The sequence below is a fragment of the Dermochelys coriacea genome, chromosome 5 (assembly GCF_009764565.3).
Source record: "Dermochelys coriacea isolate rDerCor1 chromosome 5, rDerCor1.pri.v4, whole genome shotgun sequence".
Taxonomy (NCBI): Eukaryota; Metazoa; Chordata; order Testudines; family Dermochelyidae; genus Dermochelys; species Dermochelys coriacea.
Window position 1 is genome coordinate 81,334,065 of NC_050072.1, and position 23,716 is coordinate 81,357,780.

At 41.4% G+C, this 23,716-nt stretch overlaps 1 protein-coding gene across 5 annotated transcripts in view; it reads left to right on the forward strand.

The window, feature by feature from the left end:
- Nucleotides 1–23,716, forward strand: part of GRAMD2B (GRAM domain containing 2B) — a 72,291-nt gene that overhangs the window by 29,976 nt on the left and 18,599 nt on the right. For 3 of the 5 annotated variants that reach the window (XM_043514697.1, XM_038402980.2, XM_043514696.1), the window contains exons 2-5: nt 10,478–10,588; nt 12,397–12,484; nt 14,060–14,126; nt 16,860–16,963. In XM_043514697.1, the coding sequence (XP_043370632.1) occupies nt 10,478–10,588; nt 12,397–12,484; nt 14,060–14,126; nt 16,860–16,963 (370 nt within the window). Of the gene's footprint in view, nt 1–4,175; nt 4,310–10,477; nt 10,589–12,396; nt 12,485–14,059; nt 14,127–16,859; nt 16,964–23,716 lie in introns of those variants that run through there. The other 2 variants (XM_043514695.1, XM_038402981.2) reach the window with 2 other exon arrangements.

Consider the following 23,716-nt stretch of genomic DNA (forward strand, 5'->3'; position numbering starts at 1 on the left):
ATTGCCGGAGGTGGAAATCTTGTATTAATCTTGTACTGCAACATAAAAACCCCTCTGCAATCTTATTTCCTGACACTGCAGGAGAGGGGAATAAATGTTTATTTGTATCTGCAAAGTCCTGGTCAAAGGAGCTGTTGCAGATTGTGCAGAGCCTAATTAATCCAGACTTCTTACGTCCAGGATTACAGTCCAATACTTCCTGCTGCAAGAAGTCTTCATGTTTCCTGGTGGATAAAATTGCTCAGATCAGCTGTCTGTCTCCATGGAAGCAGACACATGACTGCAGGAGATAAATGTGGAGTGCTGAATTTAGGTAGGGTTGCTCGCTGAGGTGCTAGGGAAGTTTTGAGTAATAAACTAAGATAGACCTGTGTCCTTCCTCTCCGGTGGAGGGGAAAAAAGTGGCTAGTTGGACAGGCAGTGCATTACTGATCTCAACCTGTGACAAATCAAGAAGCATGTATGTTTATGAGGGGTTTGTTTGTTTGTTTGTTTGTTTTTTAGTAAACTCTCCAATTATTGTCTTGTCTTTAATCTATATTTCTTAGCCAAAAGTTATTAAGAAGGTTGAGATCAGGTAGTTCCATGATATCTGTTCACTAAGTCTCCTGGACCTTGACCCAGCCGCTTTGGTTTAGGTCTGCTTCTGGCACAAAGACTGCACTTGCAGTGTTGACTGATCAGGTGTCAGTGCTAATTCACAGATATCTCATCTATCTGATCAGCTTCCATTCAACAGTCCCTTTCATATGTTTCCTTCTCTCTCTTCCCCCCTCCCCCCCCCCCGTGTACCTAATCAAGAGCTAGATTTTTTGGTTATTTCTTTACACAGATTAAAACAGTTTAGCACAGTTATAATCCCTGATATCAAAACAGAATCCTTCTAAAAAGTGCTGTAAAAGAGCAGAGATCCTGATTACACTGCATCTGGCAGCCTAATCTCTCACTGTGAGTGCTGAACTATACCATTTTTAAAAAGGAAGCCAGAAGGACTTTTTCACTAAAATTCTTTGAATATGTTAAGTTTAAAAAAAAATTCCTTGCATCTGTATTTTTAAAAGCACCTGGTACAACTAACCATTGCTAAAAGGATATAGAAGAATCTACCATATTCGTGCTACAGATCTCTTGCATAAGCACAGCTAAATCTGAAAACTTGGCTCACACTCATGTGAAGAAGACTTTCCAGTGGTGAAGTCAAGCTTTCTTTTCCTCACTTGTTTACTCCTGTGACGATGCCCACAAATGACTGCATTGTTAGGTAGCAGCCATGGATTTTCATAAACCATGAATATTTGTCAGGCACTATTGTAAGTATGACTGTTAGCAGGTTCTGCAGGCAACTGCATTTTTTCCTTATTTAATTTGGCAGAAAACAATTGGAAGCTCAGACCTCCAGGTGCCTCATCCCTTCCTTTCTTGATCTTGATTAAAACTTAGGGCATGTCTACACTAAAAACTTAAGTCAACCTATATTAGGTCAATTTACAGCCACCAGAGTAATTACTGCAGTGGTTCATGTCCACACTACCTGCCTTCAGTTGGTGGCACTTATCCTCACCAGAAGCACTTCCACTGACCTTAGGGGAGCAGTGTGGGGAGCTGAGAGTGCAGGCTCTCAGCTCCACCAGGAGCCTGGCTGCTCCACAGGCTCTGGCCTTGTTTTGATTTTGGGAATAGTGCTCTGTCCTTGGACTTTCTGCTGAGGCTAGCCAGAAAGTTGCAGTGGTGAGGTTTTGGAGTGATTATTTATTTATTTATTTATTTATTTTTGAAGTAGACAGATGGACTGGGGACATTTTGAAGAAAGCTAGAACAACCAGAATGGCTTACATTCCTGGTTTGTTCTGTTCTTTATTTTTATAAAATATTAGCCTCTCACTTAATGGCATAAGGAATTTGTTTCTGTTTTTCTATAGAACTTGATATCAGTCTGTCTTTGGACAGGGAATACTGCCTGTTAATAATAGATGGTATTTAAGAAGTGAGAATTTACATGCTAATGACATCCGCAATGACCTTACTGCTGTCTGCTGAGGTACTATGGTGTGAGACTTGATCTGGTTATTATGTGAAGTGTTTATTCACTGGGCTAAAAAAGTTCAATAAGATACCTTTCCTTTTTGTTTTGCTGTTTTAAAAGGTATAAGTCCATGCTTAATGACTAGACAATTGTATTGTTTTATTAGACAAAATTCATTACTTGTTTAAAATTAAAATGTATTCAAATTTTCTAATACTATATAAGAATACCAAAACTTCAAACCAAATTTGTATATTGCTATGTTTAAAGGTATTGCTGCAAAGTGAGAATACATCAATAAATATTCAAATAACTCTACTTCCTCACCCTCACAAATATAATCTGTAGCAAAAAATAACCACCAGCAGTGAGGGAAAAGCAAACTCTCCAATGCTAATGTCCCCAAATCCCTTCTGTGTTATCCTAAGAGCCATTTCATAGGCAAAATATACCTACAGCACACATTGCAATGCCTGTCAGACTAGGCATTGCAGTCAATCATAGGCCCCGTGCGTTCTCAGACTGCTGCTTGTGTTGCTGAGAAGGGCTGACACTGCGCAAAACAATGGTGTTCAGAAGATCTGGTAAAACAGAGGGAGATCTGGAGGGAGGGCCGAGGATATAACTCAAATATAGTCACATCTACTATAGCAGGTTCACTCTGTTGTGTTTATATTTGGCTTAGTGAGTTGTTTCTATAATGAGAGAATTAGCCTCCTAGCATTGCTCTCAAAAGGATTGAAGATATGCAGACCATTAATGTCTGCTAGAAAAGAATAGAGCAGGGGTCGGCAACCTTTCAGAAGTGGCGTGCCAAGTCTTCATTAATTTACGGTTTTGCGTGCCAGTAATAAATTTTACAGGGCCCGCCAACAGAACCCGAGATTGGCAGCGGGCTGAGCAGTGCCGGCGGCCGAAACCCCAGAATGGCAGCCCAGGCGGCAGATGGAACCCCAGACCGCTGCTTGTCTGGGGTTTCGTCCGCCGCTTGCACTGCCGCTCTGGGATCCCGGCTGCCAGCCCCATTCATCCTGCTGCCAGCCTGGATGGACAGAATCCTGGGCCAGCAGCAGGCTGAACGAGGCCGGCGGCCGGGATGCTGGCTGGCAGGGGCCGGCAGACGGAACCCCAGACCGGCAGCAGGCTGAGCCGTTCAGCGCGGTGCTGGCTTGGATGGATGCAATCCCAGGCCAGCAGCGGGCTGAGCCAGGCCGGTGGCTGGTACCCCAGCTGGCAGGGGCCGGCAGCTGGAACCCCAGATCTGGGGTCCTGGCCACCAGCCTGGCTCAGCCCGCTGCCAGCCCAGGATGCCGGCTTGGATGGACAAATCCAGGCTGAGCAGGGCCGGTGGCCGGGACCTTGGCTGGCAGCAGAGTGCCACTAAAAATCAGCTCACATGCCACCTTTGGCACGTGTGCCGCAGGTTGCCAACCCCTGGAATAGAGCATCCACTATCTTTAGCTTTGTATCCACTTGTAATAACAAGCTAACCTCCAGTTGTACTGTTCTTGAATTCCTTAATCTTTGAACACACTCTCTCCTCACATGTATAAAGATATGTCTGACAACTTTACCCCTCCAACATACAACTGAAATGGTATCCTTCCAAAATCAGATGCTCAATTTTGGGCTTTTGTATGTACCAGCCAGAGTACTGTGTTCTAAATTAAACAGAGATAAATTTACTCCATCTACTTGAGTACACCATTGGTCTACTTAGCTTCTTGTTTGCCCCATTAAACAGCTCTTCATTTCTTCACTCTTAGTCCAGATGTATTCTGCTTGGAGTTGTGAACATGTTTCAATAGTATTTGCTCTCTGAATCACTGTCAAAAATCACAATACCCCTGTGTGTATTATACCACAGAAGCAGGATAGGTGTACGCTACAGAGCTTAGATGTTTAACTCCAGACAACAGGACAGTTCAGAATAAACGGATTCTATTCCTTTTAAATGCTGAGCATGGTTATGGATTTTATATGGTGTTAGTGGCATGTCTGCTTCAGTGTGACTCACCACATCCTTATCTGGTAAAGATAGGATGCCAGCTGTCATGGTTACAGGTCAAAATGCAGTTTCTCTTTTAGTCCTTCTGACATATACCCCTTTGGCTTGCTCTTTTCACCCATATCTGGCCAGAACTATATGGTTCAATTGCTCTGGTCCGGATCTCTGAACATGGTAACACAAGTCCAACCGGGTTTGGCACCTGTAAACCTTCTTTCTCTATCAGCCTGTGATAATACAAGTTCACAGGGACATAGAGCCAGCATCTTCAAAAGAAAGTATTTATTTATTCTCTTATCCAAGTACAGACAGCCTTGGATTTTTAAGACCCAAAAAACCCAGACAGATTCTTAAAAAACAAAACTTTATTAGAAGAACAAAAAAAAAGATAAGAGAACAGCTCTATAAAATCAGAATGGAAAATAATCTTACAGGCAGTCAAATTCAAAACATAGAGAATCCCTCTAGGCAAAACTTTAAATTACAAAAAGACACAAAAACAGGAATACACATTTCCTCCAGCACAGCGAATTTCACAAGTCAAAATAAAGAAAACCTAACACATTTTCTAGCTAGATTACTTACTGACTTTACAGGAGTTGGAGGGCTTGCATCCTTGATCTGTTCCTGGCAAAGGTATCATACAGACAGACAAAAGCCTTTCCCCCCCCCCTCCAGATTTGAAAGTATCTTGTCCCTTCGATGGTAATTTTGGGCCAGGTGCCAGCCAGGTTACCTGAGCTGCTTAACCCTTTATTGGTAAAAGGACTTTGCCTCTGGCCAGGAGGGATTTTATAGCAGGGTATACAGAAAGGGGGTTACCCTTCCCTTTATATTTATGACAGGGGTTATGGCATTGCAAACCGGTGAAGTCACTTTCTAATCTGTTGAATATTTTCTAATTCTGAACAAACACTGCAAGTGAACAAATGGCAGCCTTTGTGGTGGTGGAGTTTCAGAACTGGTCACCCAAGCAGCATGTTTCTGCTCTAAATGGATGAGACAGCTTACTAAACAAGCAGCTAGTGGGACACTACTTAAGATAGCTTTTGATCTCCGAGAGAGGTTGGATTTGGAAGACAAGAATAGCCACTCTAGGAAATATGAGCAAACCTATAGAATATTAAGAATCTACATAATACGCTTTTGTGTGTTTTAGGGATTATTTCATTTTTGCTGAATTATGTGTTGAGAACTAAAAAACAAATTAATTGGACCTTTCTCAGAACACTTAATTAATGCATTTAACGCTGCTTATTATTAAACTTTTAACAAATCAAATAACGCTGAATATTTGTAAGCAACTTTCATTCAACATCTGACAAAAAACAACCAAAAAGTGGCCTTTGGTGAGTGCAAAGGGAACAGGATGTAGTATAGGTTTTTAGTAGCAATTATACTTCATAATAGTAGCTTTTTGAATTTGTTTTCCTTTGAAAAATTCTATTGTAAACAACTTAATACAATTTTTGCAGCACAGGTTAGCTACAAGTCTGAGTGGCTGATGTTCTAATCCAGAAGACATTCTTTTGAGTTCAAAGGGAACTTTCTTTCTGTAGCATAAAGAACTTGGGCTCTCAGATCTGTCACTAGTTTTCTGTGTTTATATATTGTGTGTAAAAGAGACAAGATCTAGTTCCCATGACTTTTTAAATGTGCTGACTAATGATGTGTCTTGGTACACTTCATTAGAGAGACATTCAGTTCACTGCTTTTTGTTAATATATTTCTCTGCTCTTTTTTTCCTTTTGCTATGAGTTAATCTTGCATTCCTCAGTTCCATTCTTGGTATATTTTTCTCTGTAGTGTAACCAGCTGTTTTTCTAATACACAGAGTTCATATCCTTTTAATGTCACTAATTTTATGTTGTCATTTTAATTGTGTGACTCATCAGTGAAGATGAATCTCTTTAACATTAAAATATAGTTCCTTTGTGCCACAATAAACCTGAAAGTGATTTTTTTTTAAAAGCGGTGGCATGTCTGAAAAGTAGATACATTTTTTTTGCATGTTCATCTTGAAGTAGATATTCTATTAGCGTTAGAGCTGTGCGTTTAAAAGTAAATATTCACAACAAACTCAAAATCTTGATATTTCACCTTGATATTTAAAAAATGGTCTGCTTGCATGAAAACCCTGTTAAGCAAAATGACAGCTACCATAACTTTTTTGTTTGTTTGTTTTGAGGTGGAATGGGCTACTTTCTCTCAAAAATTGCTCTATTGGACTAGAGTGAAATCCTCAAATTGCAAAACTTTGGAACACTAGATCATCTAAGTCTAATCTCCTGTATATAACAGGCCACCACACTCAATCCAACAACTCAAATGAGACTCTCAGGAAACTAGACTATGTGCCACAGGCAGAGACCTGGACGGACTAAGGTGCACCAGTATCTAAGGCGCCTGAAATGGCAGAGAAATTACACGCTATTGCTGATATTTTACAGCTGTGATGAGTTAGTTTCCAGAGATTTCAGCTTTAGCGAACTGGTATCTGTAGGCTCATATGAGAGGAAATGAAGATTTACTCCTTTGTACTGAATTTCTGATTGCATGAGCTAGGTGAAATGTGGCAGTGGTGTTGGTGTAGCGTATATATGAAGCATACGTAGGAAGGTATTTGTAGCTGTGACCCATGAACACATATTTGCAGGAATGGACTCTGCTTAAACTTCTTTACTTTAATCAGGTGCATCCATACATGGGCAGGACTCTCTCTCTTCTTCCTGGAGGCAAGGCCTGAGGGGGAAAAAGGACTTTGGTTGCTTTTAGAGATGCAGTGAAGAGAGAAGGTGAAAGGGTTGGGCTGAGCCCAGCTCACCCCCAAATCCCTCAGAACAAGTAACAGGAATAACATAGTACGATGGAGTTGCTGTTGGGAAAGAAGGCAAGGAGTTGAATGACGGACCGATTCAGGGGAAGGGAATTTTAGGTGTGAAGTCATTTATGCCACCGTTCCGCAGTTAAAATAAATAGGCAGGAGGGATTAATTGAAAGAAAAAAATAAAACAAGATGGAACCAAAACTACTCAATGGATCATAGATTGTAAATGATTTGAAGATTGTAAAGGATTTGGGCTGGAATGTCACTCTTATGAGTTGTTGCAGGAGAAAGGAAGAGGTGAAAAGGGTATTTGTATATTATACAGAGATTTAACCGCTTCTCTTTATCTTGTTGAGTCCCATGAGAAATCCTGAATAACTGTATGATGCTTCATTGTTCCTCATCCTTCCTTCCCTGTTGTTTTTGTGTCACTACTTAAGTCCTGTTTCATAGTAGCAGCCGTGTTAGTCTGTATTCGCAAAAAGAAAAGGAGTACTTGTGGCACCTTAGAGACTAACAAATTTGTTAGTCTCTAAGGTGCCACAAGTACTCCTTTTCTTTTTACTTAAGTCCTGTCAGCTTTCTCTGTAAGCAGCACTGTAACCTCTTTACATAGTTTTTACAGTGCCCAGTCTGGTGTGACCCTGATTCCCAAGGGAGCCTCTCAACATGGCAGTAATATAAATAACAATCCTACATCCAGTAAAGGGTTACTTAAATTCAAGGTGTGTGCACACCCACACTCCCCAATCCCAACAATGCCTACTTCCCTCTCTAGCAAGTTACTTCTCTCGGGAAGCTTAAGAATTGGGGGGGGAAAGAGACAGACAGTTGACTACCTCCTGAAGCCATCATAAGAAGTGGCTAAAGGACCACTAGGACCTTCTATGCCCCTAAGATAGCCACAACCTGGTCTGTAGTGGGAGGGAGCATCTCTGGCCAGCCCAGGGCCTGACCAAAGTCCTCTTTGAGGTTCATGCCTATTGGAACCTCAAACTAAATAAAACTGCTGGTTTGTGTTCTTGATGTAAAAGGTTTGTGCTACCCAACGCCTCTAGATTGCTGATCGAACCTGAACCAGCAGTCATTGAAAGCTGTTACCTATGGTAAAACTGGAGCCCATTGGTGGAACTGTGTGGAAACTTGCTGTGTTGATCCCTGTGCTTTGATTGTTCTGTGGGTAAATGGAATTTTCTTTAGCAAATGTCAATTTGGTATCTCTTTCACAGGCATTAAATTCACTGGGTGTGGGACTGGTTGCTCAACAGGTGGGTGTTCTCTCAAGCTTTCAAATTTATAAATCCCAATGTAAATAAGGTATAAGACTCTGATTATTTGTGTCCTATAAAATAAACATTGGTAATCAGTTGTTGGCTGAGAGAATGTGGTAGATTTGCACAAGCATTTTGCAACGTTTCTCTCCTGACCTCACTCAGCCAACATCACATAGACGCTCTCTTGATTTCTTTGTGCAATTCCAAGTGAAAATATGAAATTGAAGTCAGTCTGAGAAGACCTGTGCTTTGAATGACATGGCCTTGGTCTTGGTATAGTAATTAAAATATCTGCCAAAATTTTTAATTGAAGTTACATTGTGTAATATCATTATCCAATGACATTTGATGGTCTGGACTGTGATTGCCTTGCCATCTGTATAACCATTGTATAATTGCATACAGATCTATAAATACTACACTGAGAAGTCCATTGTAAATTCAGGTCATCCAGGACCACCTTTAAGGAACACAGTTAATGCTGACAGATTCAACATTTAGCATACCTTCTTATTTTCCTTGCTGTTTGTTGGAAAATGTCTAATCTTTCTAGGATTTTATCTCCAAAATAAGAGATGTATATGGTAGCTTACTAAAAAACCTAAGCAACTTTATAACTAAAATCCATGCATACGAGGGGATTCTACCCTCAACTGATATCTTTTTAATTTTAAAAAAAAATCAATATCAACTTCCAAGGTGGAATAGTACATTTTTAAACAATGGATGGGGACAGTGCAAAGAGGCTTAAAAATACAGCTGGTTGGACAGCCTCCTCCTTTGCCTTTAGACTTGAACCCATAAGCACATATATATATTAAAAAATCTAGGATAGTATTAAGCATCAGGGCAAATTTTGCAAAGGGTTGTGTTTTTGTTTAAATGTGGCTACTATATAACTTAATTAGTATGGTAGTATATGTGTTTGCCATGGGAAAGATGGATTTCAGTCTGATATGCAGGCTATTAAACACAGATCCTATATTGTGACCTAGGTCACCTTTATAAACCTGACAGATGCTTCTTCACATTCAAAATAAAATGCAATAAAAAGTTTCATGGAAACTTTGTAGTAAGTAGTGACTGAAGGATTTTCCTTTTATTATAATTGGCTATAAAGAATGTGTTAAGTACAACATATAGCTTGTAGGTTGATTAGAAAATTTAAAAAATTCTAACTCCCTGTGCTACTTGACTCAGTGAAGCACTGAACTCATTTAGTTTAGATTTATTCCTTTACTACTTGGAGCCAAAGCTGGGCTACAAACATGACTGACTGTGTAATAGTAGCACTTTAATTTCTGGTCATTTTCCCCCATTGCTAGAATTTCAGTACTACAGCTCACGTTGCTCAGATGATATCAGGTCTGTGGCTGGAGATTCTTTCCAGAACACTAAACAACAATGTGTACTAAATCGTTATATTTTTTCATTAACGTGTACTCCTCTATTGAATACTCATATTTTGATAGCTCTGCTGGCATTAAATTTTAAGAACTGTTGCTGTATCCTTGAGTACAAGGAACAAGATAGGCTCCTTGTTTGCTTTTTTTGAAAGCGTTATAAATTACAACATTTGAACACTGCTCGAGAAAACAAAGTAGTCCCACTTTCATATGTAGGGTTTGAAGTTATCCCTCAGCTAGATTGGTGCTTTTCTCAAAATGATAAGGGGGTTGGGTTTTGTTTTTGTTTTGTTTTGTTTTTAAACTTTCCTGCATGTTAGTGAGAATCCTAACAAAGATCTTTGAAAGTGCTCTGTGTTCTTTTACTGTTGTCTTTAACTTGAGGCTTATTGGTGGGTTCTACCATATGCCCTGATAAAACTTTATAGTGACACTTTTTGTGCATTTTGCTACATCCTAGGAAACAAGACAACTTTTTGAAATGCATATCATGGAAAGGGTTTAACAGAAACAACTATCTATGTATGTTAGCTATTTATAGAACTGATCAGAAAAATGTGGGGGGGGAGGACTTTTGTCAATTTCAAAACAGTAAAAATCGTCAAAGGAGAACTTGGATACGACAGTGACTGTTGCTATGTAGACATTAGCTAATCTAGAAGGTTATTTTAAGTTTCTATGTTAGTATGGCAGAAAGGAAAAGAGTGACTAGATTAAAGTTCTAAGTAAACAAGAGTGGAGGCTATGCATTTAGTTTTCCCAAGTGTGGTCAAAGATATAAGAATACCTATTGTTAAAGTCTTTATATGTTAAAATCTAAAATTAATGATTTGAAGTACATAGCAGACAATTTTCTTTTTTTAGGTCAGTTTGCAGTGGTTTTTGTTTTTTGACCCTCAGATAAAGAGAACCCCTCCCTGTCTGTCTGTCTCTCTCCAGTTCAGATGGAGAATATGGTGCAGAGGAAAAAAAGAAGGCTGGAAAATCACCACAGACCCCTACTAGTGAGGCTAATTGTTTTGATGACCGGAAAAAAGCTGGCGCCACTAGGTAATGTCAGAAAACTGACTAACAGAAACTGAGCAGCAATAAAAATTGCTGAGACCCATCCCAGAAAACTGGTGAGAAACCAGATAAATATTTAGTACACAAAAGGTCCTGATTGTGGCCCTGCTTGTACAGCTGCACAAGGGAATAATGGGATATCAGATGCTCACTTGTGCCAGCTATTGGAACACAGAAAGGAGCATTTCAGGGGAAGAGCAACCTCTTTGGGGCTCCTACATCCAACCTCCTACACAAGTAGGTGGGAGAAGAAAGAATGAGGTAGGTAGTGGGCAGAACCATTGCTTCAAAGCCAACTAGCATAGTTATACTGGCATGCCAGGGGAAGTACACTGCACAGATCTAGACCTGATGCAGGTTACTTCCATTGCAAAACAGGGAGAGACTGGGAGCCAGGTTGTGTCTGGCTCCAGGGCTACTCCTGGTGCAGCATAATGTTGTAGAGTCCTTTGCTCATGACAAAGGTATAACTGAGCCCTAATATGGGATCCCTGTGGTAAGAATCTTCTGTCTCGTCAGCCCCTCAGTCACACCATTCTTACAGGGAAACAGGATTCAATGATAGAAATATCTGTAGCAGGATATACTAGGTCTTATAAAAAAGATAAATCAAAGAGTTTGGGTGGCAGGGAATACAATAACTCCTACAAAACAAAGGCTGTGATGGCTTTAAAATCCCAGTCAAACAGCTAGATGACTTGCTCACAACCATGGGATGTAAGTCCTAATGCCTTGTCTTCTTGCCTGTTCCTTAGATGACCAATGCAACAACCAATCTAGGATCACAAATTTGCTTACGAGGCAAACACACGTGAGCCTATTGCATCTTCTTGCACATACTGTGTGGTCCCTGCTTCTTCATGTAAAACTCTTGAGGAAGTACAAGAATATCCACAGTAAACTGCACCTCTCCAGTCAGACATTTCTGTCTCAGGAAAAATTTACCAGATAGTCTCTGTACAGTGTTTTTTTTTTTTTTGGTAGGGTCAATATTCTTACCATCATTCAAGATTTGAATCCAATAGTGAATATATCAAATGACACAAATGATGACTTCCCTTAAAACAAGAACTAGGGATCACCCAATGGAATTAATAAGCATCAGGTTAAAAACAAATATAAGGACTGTGCATTTTGTGAAGAAGTACTTCAATCTGTGGAACTAATTGCCAGGGCATGTCATGAAGGCCTTCACTATAACTGGGCTAAAAAAATAATTAGATAAATTCATGGAGGATAGGTCCATCTGTGGCTATTAGCCAAGATGATCATGGATGCAACTCCTTGCTCTGGGTGTCCCTAAGGCTCTGTCTGCCAGATGCTGGGACTAGACGACAGGGGACGGATCATGCAATAATTGCCCCATTCTGTTGATTCCTTCTGAAACATCTAGCATTGGCCACTGTCAGAAGACAGGATACTGGGCTAGATAGACCACTGTTCTGACCCAGTAATGGCATCCTCATGTTCTCCTATCCCAAAGAAAAGTCATAGTCTTTGCCTATAAGGTGAACAAAGTATACAAAAGAAACTAACAGTAGTTAATTTATTCCAAACAACAAATGAACATTCCCTCTAACGTTAAAAGGTTTTTCATTGATCTGTGAGTCTTGCCATGTTCTGAAACTGATGTTAGCTATCCTTATCTGCTTTGCTATCGTCAAGAGACAGGAGAATAAGAATGAAAGTTAATAAAGGTGAATATGTAAATAGACAGAAATATACATCCAGACGGTAACAAAACTAATGAAATGACACTAAGCATGGTATTAGGAATGTTTTCTTACCCTCAGGACGAAGATCAGTGTGGACAGCCCCCTCCTGACAACAGATATCAAGAGTGACTCCAAGACTGAAAGGAAAAAACATGCCTCAAATCAGGTAATATAGAGATAACATGTGTTTTTAGTTAGAGTAAATGACTATACTGTCATTATCTGGCCCAGTAACAGCACTGTTCATTGTATTGTAATGATATTTACAGTGCCTTTGAGATTGAGTGAAACATGGAAAGTGCAAAAGTGAAGCCTTACTACCAAATACAGCCACTGAGGATTTGAGACAAAGGAACAATCTTTAACAGGAGCGGAAGATGACTTTTCCAGTTTAGTTCAAAAGATTTTAGAATGTCATTCTTTTGGGAAAGTTCACCCGTGGGATATTCTCTCTCTCCTCTCCCTTGCCCTTTGCATATCTATTCTAAATATAACACATCTGCTTACTGGTGCAGATACTCTCATGTGGCAACATCTAGAATCTATATTTCTCACTTTGAAATGTTCTTTGAGGTTTTTTTGTTTGCTGTCTTCTGATTTAGCTGGAGTTTGGATGTAGTTTTGCCCCCAGAGTTGAGTAGTGTTACTTCTCCTTCTGCCCTGCCTTTGTGAATTTCTTCACATCACATACAGATGGTACAGCTGTAGAAGAAAATTCAGCTCTAACTATGGAGTTACTAATGCCTCCTTCTCTACCATCTCTGCAGAAGATAGCGCTTTATTCAGACAGCGGAGCTGGAGGACTCTGTAAAGTTTAGTGAAAAGCTCAGTATGGATGTACAACTCTCACACCACTAAAACTAGTGCTATCTTTCTGTTGTATAAAGGTTGTACAAACACAAATAAAATATCCATTGAGCTCTTTTCTCTTGAGGTGTTTAAAAGAAGAGCTATAAGGCAATTTTTTACTTCCAGAACTGGTGAATTTGAGAATAAGGGGGTATTTATTCATTTAAGTGCATTTCTGTAGCACTAATCACCATAGTATCTGAGCCTATAGAGCAAAGGTGGGAAAACTACGGCCCACGGGGGACCATCCTGCCGGGCCCCTGAGCTCCTGGCCTGGGAGGCTAGCCCCTGGCCCTGCCCCCCAACCACACTGCCGCACAGGCAGCACTCTGGGCGGCTGGGCTGCCTGCTCATGCAGGGCAGCACGGCAGAGTATCTGGCTCTGGCTTGGCAGCACAGCATGATAAGGGGGCTGGGGCCAGAGCCAGGGGGCTGGATAAGGGGCAGGAGGTCCTGGGGGGCAGTCGGAGGACAGGGGTGTTTGGATGGGGCAGAGGTTCAGGGGGCATTCAGGGGACAGGGAATGAGGGGAGATTAGATGGGGAGAGGAGTCCCGGGGGGGCAGTTGGGGCAGGGGTCCCGGAAGGGGGTGGTCAGAGAACAAGGAACAGGGCAGGGGATTGGATGGGTTGGGGTTTTGAGGGGGGCAGAGAAGGGGCGGGAAGTGGGAGGGGCAAATAGAGGGCAGGGCCCAGGCTGTTTGAGGAGGCACAGCCTTCCTTACCCGGCCCTCCATACAGTTTCGTACCACGATGTGGTCCTCAAGCCAAAAAGTTTGCCCACCCTTGGTATAGAGGATGCTAAAGAGAAAGCAAGTGTGCAGATTAAGGAGGGTAAATATACTTTAATGAAGGAATAACCAAAATGTGTTCTGTGTTTTGTTTAATTTTAGTTCAAGGCAAATGCTCACTATCACAAGCTATTTCTGGATATCCCAACTACAGAGCCACTGAAGCAAAGTAAGTACCACACCATTGTTTTATCTGTCCCAGAATGCAAAGTGAATCCATGACAGGACAATGGAAGTTGTTAGTTGTTCATTTACGTAGTGGATCTAGAACATCTGTTTATAAGAGCAGTTTAGCTGAACCGATTTATATATTCATAAGGCCTGTTCCTCCATCTACTCAGTGATCCAGTGGGAATCTTTCAGAATTAAACACATCATTCCTTTGTTTTCAGTTGTCAGGAGATGTTTGTGAATCATAACCTGTGATGTGACTCTTTTGCACTTCCAAATAGAAATAACCAAGATTTACACATTCTACTTGGTTACTGTTGACTTACTAATATTACCAAAACCTGCAGTAGAGGTGTGAGAGAACTGACCAAATGACTAGTTCATTCTGAAGACATTCAACTATGTAAAACTCTTAAAGTTCTGGCAAACTTTGTGTCCTATTACCTGGAAATACACAGTGATCAAGCCCAATCCCTTTAAATTTCAGGTGTTGGTAAGAGAAGTAGTGGGTGAGAGGGTGTTAAACTTTTAAAGTTTTTTATATATAGCCATAACTATATAAGAGCACAAAAGATGCACAGCTTGTGACAACATCTTAAAAGATGGAATAGCAACTCAGCGTGTGGTCAGCATACACTGCATAAATGGGGGAGGCAGGATTGTTCTGTAGCCGTAATATAAAACACATCCTATTCAAATGCGCATCTCTCAATTTGCTTTTGGACTAATCTACAGGATTCATATTATATTTAGTGGATTTAGAGAGAGAAGTGGCTAACATACCCAAGAACGCTTCTTGTTTTCCATATGTGGTAACCTGAAATGAGCATAATGTATTCATAGGAAGTAAGTGGAAGTCATTGTGTAAGGTACTTTGGAAGCTTTTTCACAGTGTGTATCCTGCTGTACTCCTCAATGGAAAGTTTTACATTTAAGTTCAGAATGTGTAAGAAACTTCCTGAATTCTTCTTAACTCGTTTGTCTCATCCCTATTTACAATGCATTTTTAATACCTTGAAGGTTTATCAGAGTTCAGACTCATGAAGGTTTGAGCTCTAAAGATTTTTCTGTGCATAACTAACTCTTTCATGTGCTTTAAAGAGATTTATCAATTTATTTTTATGAATAGCACAGGGATTTTTTTTAAAGCACCTTTGCTCATCTTGTGGTTGCCAATCCTGCAGGATCATCCTGGAGTCTCCAGGAATTAAAAAATAATCTTTAATTAAAATTATGTCCTGTGATGAAACCTCCAGGAATACATCCCAACCAAAATTGGCAACCCTAGCTGGACTGCAGGTACTAAAGATGCTGAATAATGATAGGACTGGAAGGGACCTTGAGAGGTCATCTAGTCCAGTCCCCTGCATGCATGGCAGGACTAAATATTATCTAGACCATTCCTGACAGGTGTTTGTCTAGTCTGCTCTTAAAAATCTCCAGTGATGGAGATTCCACAACCTCCCTAGGCAATTTATTCCATTGCTTAATCACCCGGACAGTTAGGAAGTTTTTCCTCATGTCCAACCTAAACTTCCCTTGCTGCAATTTAAGAGCATTGCTTCTTGTACTATCCTCAAAGGGGAAGAAAAAAATTTTTCTCCCTCCTCCTTGTAACAACCTTTTACGTACTTGAAAATTGTTATCATGTCCCCCCTCAGTCTTCTCTTTTCCAGACTAAACAAACCCAATTTTTTTTCAGTCTTCCCTCATAGTTCATGTTTTCTAGACCTTTAATCATTTTTGTTGCTCTCCTTTGGACTCTCTCCAATTTGTCCACATCTCTCCTGAAATGTGGCACCCGGAACTAGACACAATACTCCAGTTGAGGCCTAATCAGTGTGGAGTAGAGCAGAAGAATTACTTCTCGTGTCTGGCTTACAATACTCCTGCTAATACATCCCAGAATGATGTTTGGTCTTTTTTTGCAGCTGCTTTACACTGTTGACTCATATTTAGCTCATGGTCCACTATGACCCCCAGTTCTCTTTCCTCAGTACTCCTTCCCAGGCAGTCATTTCCCATTTTGTGTGTGCGCAACTGATTGTTCCTTCCTAAATGGAGTACTTTGCATTTGTCCTTTTACTGAATTTCATCCTATGTACTTCAGACCATTTCTCCAGTTTGTCCAGATCATTTTGAATTTTAATCCTATCCTCCAAAGCACCTGCAACCCCTCCCAGTTTGGTATTGTCCACAAACTTTATAAGTGTACTCTCTACGCCATTATCTAAATCATTGATGAAGATGTTGAACAGAACTGGACCCAGAACTGATCCCTGTGGGATTTCACGCATTATGTCCTTCCAGCATGACTGTGAATCACTGATAATGACTCTCTGAGAATGGTTTTCCAACCAGTTTTGCACCCACCTTATAGTGCCCCATCTAGGTTGCATTTCCCTAGTTTGTTTATGAGAAGGTCATGCAAGACAGTATCAAAAGCTTTACTAAAGTCAAGATGTACCACGTCTACCCCTTTCCTTCCCCCCCCCCCCCCCAAGGCTTGTTACACTGTCCAAGAAAGCTATCGGGTTGGTTTGACATGATCTGTTCTTGACAAATCCATGCTGATTGTTACTTATCACCTTATTATCTTCTAGATGTTTGCAAATTGATTGCTTAATTATTTGCTTCATTCTCTTTCCGGGTACCAAAGTTAAGCTGACTGGTCTGTAATTCCCAAATTGTCCTTATTTCTCTTTTTTATTATTCTTTTTAATGTTTATAGGTTTTACCTGTGCTCTACAGAAAGAAATTCTGTACCAAGGAAAGTTATTTATATCTGAAAACTGGATTTGTTTTCATTCCAAGGTTTTTGGTAAAGACACCAAGGTTAGTAGCATCTCTGTGTACAAAAAGCAATGAAATTCTCTGGGATCTTGGTGATTTCTAGAAATTGACACTCTTCTAACATGCACGAGTGGTGTTAAGCCTCTTATCTTTTTGCTTGAGCATTACTGAACACTAACAACTATGTTGCAGTAATACCCAGAAGCACCAGTCCTCCATTGTCCTGTGTGCAGTCTCAAAAGCCCAAAGTCAAAGTGGGGGAGGAAAGGAAGAGAAGGAGATCAATATGCAGTGATCAAGTACTGACAAGCCCACATCTTGTTTGTTCCATGTCTGAATTTTTTTAATGTTTGTTTATAATTACTTGCACTACAAATCTAGAGTTGTTGGGAGGACACTCTGGGTAGAAGTGGAAGAGAAGAGAAAAATAAAAAGGAGAGGGAGGAGACAAAGCGGAGAAGCACAATTGACAGGGTGTGGTTTGGGAGTTGAGGAGGTGTGGGAAGGTAGGGGAAACACATTCTCCCAACCACTGTTGTTACTCCATCCAATGAAGTGAGCTGTAGCTCATGAAAGCTTATGCTCAAATAAGTGTTAGTCTCTAAGGTGCCACAAGTACTCCTTTTCTTTTTCCCTCTGTGGAGTGACTGAAGGAGGCCACTGGCCCCAGTGCTCTGTATTCTTGCCTATGGGTATGCTGGGAAGGGGAGAAGTGGGTTGTGGAGGTACAGACTTATCCCTGTAGCCAGTACTGGCTGTTTTGGGAAAGAGATTTTCATGTTTGAAGTTAATCTAGTTGTTGTATATCAAGGTATGAAGGCTCCAAGTACGTCTTGGGCCCTGTTACACTAGGCACTATACATACAGATAATAAGAGAAGGTCCCTGCCCGAAGAGATTTCTGTTTACAACATGAATTTTGCCCTGACTTCTTGTCCTTGGGTTCCCACTGAAACAAATCAATGAGGCTGAGTTTTGGGGGGTTCTTTTTAGTGGGAATACTGTGCTCTGAACATGTAAAATACTTGTACATTTCCTTGAATGAGAATCAGATTTAGATGCACACCCTTTCCTCCTTCTATAATTACTAGGGTGCTGATGCCATACCTTTTGACTTAGTTAGAGAAACGGATTAAAAAGTTATCAGCCCAGGAAGGAAATCGGGTCAAAGGCCTTAATAGGACACCACCTGATATTTGGAGGAATTTTTTTTTCAGAATGTAAAATAGATTTAAAGAATGATAAATTGTTGTTCATAATAGTAGCTTATTGCATTTGCAAGGTGTGCTATTACATGACTCAAGTAACTGAGTTATTGTTTGTTGTGAATTAATAGATTGCATTAGTCATAGTTGATTTTTTGACATGAATGGGGAAATGGCACAAGTGTTTAATAACAGCCATAGAGAGCAAATAAGGAAGCTGAAATTAACAAAAGGGTCATGTTGTGCCACCCTTGCTCATTGAGTACAAACTTCCTTGGCAAGTAGTTCCATTGAAATTAATGAGACTATTTGTAGAGTAAAATGATACTCAGCACAAGTAACAGTGGCAGATTTTGGCCCAAACTGAAGTTCAGCTTTAAAGTATGCAAGCTAAGATACATGAGGAAATGTAATCTGACATGCACTCAATGGGAGGGATAAACCTGGGAAGTCAGTAATGCGGAAAGAGAGTTAGGAATTAGACATTTAGCAATGTGTTATGATTTCAAAATACATTATAGTTTGGGGGGCTACATATGGAACACAGAAACATCCTATCATAGTGCATGGGGCTATACAGTATCTCTGTATATGACTGTGATGCAACTGACCAAGGTTACCTGTTGGAAAGATATTTAAGAAAATGAAGGGATTCAGAGACGAGTAACGATGATTAACAATCAGGAAGGACTGACCTACGAGAAAAGACTTAAAATAAACATTCATAATTTTGCTAAGCAGCAGCTAATGAACCTGCATGTGTGCATGATAAGCCTACAAATATTTCACAGGTGCCAACAACAAAAAAGGGGAAGAGAATAGGAAATGTAATTAGGAATAATATAATAATGTTCCATCGCTTGGAACTCTTAAAACTAGTCTGACCAAAAACAGGAAAACTTGCATTAAGAAAATTCCTTACTGAAAAGGAGCTGGACTACACAATCTAATGGATGCTTTCCATCTCTAACTTCTGTTTCTATAAGGGAGTATTGTTTTAAGCCCTGAGAAAGGTAGCTATTTCAACTAATCAATTCCCAGAGTATGAAGTATATGTGGCGAGTTTTGGTATGACTGATTTGTTCTGAGTAGCAAAGCCCTATTTGTCTAATAAGTAAGAGGTTTTTATTGCAATGCTGTTTAAACCTCAAATGATTTAGCAGGTTTCCTCCTGGTGCTTCTCCAGGTAGCCACATCTTGGTATTGGAGCCTAGCAGGCCCTCTTCTGGGCTGTGCAACAACTACAAGTGTAGTTCCCAATAGTGAATCACACTTCTGAATCACAATATCAGGTTGTCCTGTGTAGTTCTCTACTTGTTTTTTTCCAAGTTGCCCACAGTTTCAGTCCTCTGGACAGTGAGTATTGCAGATGGGTAAAAGTGAAATGGTCTCACAGTGATTCTCCCTGGTAAACAATTGCTGGCATAAGAGTGTAGGAAATGGGTATTCCATCCCACTTAGATTATTTTTCCTCTTTTTGAACTAGGATATCACAGCTAATATCGGCCACCAAAATAGTATGAAGCAGAAACTTCATTAACTTTTTAGTACAGTAAGAATGACTCTATTTGATGAAGTTTGCAGAATACCTTTTTAATTGACCTATTTCTATTTAAATATATTTATTTGATAATGCTGATATGGAGTCATTTTCCAGAAAAAATTTACAAACAAAGCCCTGTTTAGAAATTCTTACCATCTAACTACACAACGTATGATACAAACAACAGGTAAAGGCACAGGTACCGGAATTAGAAGTTCTGGGGTTGCTTCTGCATCCCCTGGCTTGAAGTGGTTTACATCATATACAGGGTTTACAGTTTGGTTCAATTCCTCTCAGCACACACACCAAATTGTTCTAGCATCCCTGAGGAAAGGTAAAGAAAGCAGGTTGAGGTAGACAGACAATTTTCAGTAGAGATTTAAAGAAGTGGGTTAGAGGCATTCTGGTCATGATGTGAAAACAGCATAGTAAGCAGGCGAAGTAGAAGTTCATTTATACACACACACAAAATTGAGAACTGGAGGTGGGTCAGAGTTGCAAATTTTGGATCCAAGCCTCCCAAACCCTCAAGGGTTTTGAACATGAAGTTTGATTCAGGCCCATCTCTTTATCAATAAACTTATTAGCAATGTCTTTTGATCAAAGTGCCCTTGACCTCTTCTCTAGCCTTTAGGGTGAGGGTAGAGTATCCATTTGGTTAGCCATCCCTAAAATGGTGAATGACAAAATGTCATACCCAGGTTAAACATAAGCAAAAGCATTGGTGATATTAGGCAGGTTAGCCAAAACATAATGAGACCATTTCATGTCTCAGTACTGCTTTCCTTAGAGGCCCTTCATAAATAGAAGCTAACAACTAAAAGATGATAGATTATTCCATAAATAAAGTCTCTTATTTCAATTTATTATAATTCTTCGTTTGAGTTACTATGCTTTCAATTCAGTGCTATGAAAGCCAAATTTATTAGCCAAATTTTAGACACATTCCCCTCTCTCCTAATCTCTCGCATGTCTTAGCCCTGGTCTACGCTATGGGGTTAGGTTGAATTTAGCCGAGTTAGGTCGATTTTTAAAATGAATGCATCTATACAACCAACCCCGTTCTGTCGACCTAAAGGGCTCTTAGAATCGACTTCTGCTAAAATGGACCTTACTGGGTCGAATTTGGGGTAGTGCAGATACAATATGATGGTATTGGCCTCCAGGAGCTATCCCAGAGTGCTCCAATGTGACCGTTCTGGACAGCATTTTGAACTCAGATGCACTAGCCAGGTACACAGGAAAAGCCAGGGGAAATTTTGAATTTCATTTCCTGTTTGGTCAGTGTGGCAAGCTCAGCAGCACAGGTGATCATGCAGTCCCCCCAGAATTGCAAACGAGCTCCAGCATGGACCAAAAGGGAGACACTGGATCTGATTGCTGTATGAGGAGAAGAATCTGTGCAGGCCGAATTCCGATCAAAAACAAGAAATGCTAATATATATGCCAAAATCTCATAGGGCATGGTTGAGAGAGGCTACAACAAGGACACACAGCAGTGCCGCATGAAAGTCAAAGAGCTCAGGCAAGCCTACCAAAAGACAAAGGAGGCAAACGGTCGTTCCAGGTCAGAGCCACATACATGCTGCTTCTATGATCAGCTGCATGGCATTCTAGGGGGGGACCCTACCACTACCCCACCACTGTCTGTGGACACCTGAAAGGGGGGAGTCTCACACAACAGGGAGGAGGATTTTGTGGATGAGGAGGAGGAGAATGCGCAGCTGGCAAGCGGTGAATCCGTTCTCCCCGACAGCCAGGACCTTTTCTTCACCTGGAGCCAATACCCTCCCAAGGCGTGATCCCTGATCCTGAAGCTGGAGAAGGCAGCTCTGGTGAGTGCACATTTGTAACTACAGGGTTTAAAAGCAATAGTGTTTAATGTTTGATTTGCCCTGAAGAATTGGGATGCATTCGCGGCCAGTACAGCTACTGGAAAAGTCTGTTAACGTGTTCGGGGATGGAGCGGGAATCCTCCAGGGACATCTCCATGAAGCTCTCCTGGAGGTACTCTGAAAGCCTTTGCAGAAGGTTTCTGGGGAGGGCTGCCTTATTTTGTCCTCCATGGTAGGACCACACCAAGCCAGTAGCAAGAAGTCTGGAATCATTGCAGCACAAAACATGGCAGTGAATGGTCCTGGGTTTTGGTCGTATTCAAACAACATTCGGTCTATATCTTTCTGTGTTAGCCTTAGGAGAGTGATATCATTCATGGTCACGTGGTTGAAATAGGGGAATTTTTATAAGGGAACAGTAAAAGGACCCCATTCATGCTGGGTTGTTTGCATTTGGCTAAAAGGGATCATCCCAGAGAATAGCCACGCGGGGGGATGGCAGGAGGTGTGTGCTGCACATTCACCCGAAAACCGCAGCCCCGCCTTTGAAATGTGAAACCAACAGGCATTCCTTGCTATGGGAAAGGATGGCGCAGCAGTTTGAAACCATTCCCACATGTTATGAACACAGGTGCCAACTTTTGTTGGTGCCGGTGGGTGCTTGCACCCTGGCCCCACCCCGACTCCACACCCTCCCTGCTCCTGTTGAATCCCTGCCCTGGCCCTGCCTCTTCTCCAAGCACCACTGCATTCCCTCTCCTTCCCCCTCCCTCCCAGGCTTGCCACGCGAAACAGGCGTTTCGCGGCACAAGTGCTGGGAGGGAGAGGGGAGAAGCATCGGCCCACTCGGAGGTGGAGGGAGTGTGAAAGTGACTCCCATGGAGTCGGTGCCTATGATTATGAAGGTGTAAGAAGCCAACCCCGTTTACCCTTTGGCTTACCATGGCTGCCTGGAAACCGAATTCTGTTGCCCAGCCATTTGTGATGTGTCACCATACCAGCAGGCGCTCAATATAAAAGGCAAAATGCGATCTTGTACCTAAAGCACATGTGCTGTCTACTGTGAATTGCTTGATTCACTGTGAAAGAGTCTCTCTTTTGTTCTCAGAAATGTATCGTCTTAAATTTTACTCTCCCTTTTTATCTCCCCCCAGATGCAAATGTTTCTATGCTCCCTCTATCATCTCCGTCCCTGAGGTTATCGCAGATTAGAAGGCCAAAAAAACCATTTTTGAAGCTCATGCAGTGCTCCCACACAGATAGGGCACAGCTTAACGCATGGAGGCATTCAGTGGCAGAGTCCAGGAAAGAATTAAGTGAGCGCAAAGAGCAGAGGCAGGAGGCGATGCTGAGGCTAATGAGGGAGCAAATGAACATGATGAAGCATCTGTTGGAGCTGAAGGAAAGCCAACAAGAGCACAGACCCCCACTGCATCCATTGTCTAACCGCCTGTCCTCCCCAAATTCCACATCCTCTTCATCCAGGTGCCCAAGAACATGGAGGGGAGGCTCCAGGCACCCAACCACTCCACTTCAGAGGATGGCCCAAGCAACAGAAGGCTGTCATTCCAACAGTTTTGATTTGTAGTGTGGCTACAATAAGCAATGTGACCTTGTCCTTCCCTCCTCTCTCACCCGGGCTACCTTGTCAGTTATCTCACTTTTTTTTTTAATTAATAAAGAATGCATGGTTTCAAAACAATAGTTACTTTATTTCCTTTGCCAGCTGTGATCGAAGTGGGGAGGGTGGTTGGCTTACAGGGAATTAAAAATCAACAAAGGGGGTAGGTTTGCAGCAAGGAGAAACACACACAACTGTCAGACCGTAGGCTGGCCAGTCATGAAACTGGTTTTCAAAGCCTCTCTGATGCACAGTGCGCCTAGCTGTGCTCTTCTAATCACCCTGGTGTCTGGCACCAGGTGATTTGCCTCAACCTCCAACCCCACCATAAACGTCTCCCCCTTACTCTCTCAGATATTATGGAGCAAACAGCAAGCAGCAATAACAATGAGAATGTTGGTTGTGCTGAGATCTAACCTATTCAGCAAACAGCGCCAGCGAGCTTTTAAACATCCAAAGGCGGATTCTACCACCATTCTGCACTTGCTCAGCCTATAGTTGAACTGCTCATTACTACTGTCCAGGCTGCCTGTGTATGGCTTCATGAGAGCAAGGGAGCATGGGAGCAAGGGGTAAGCTGGGTCCCCAAGGA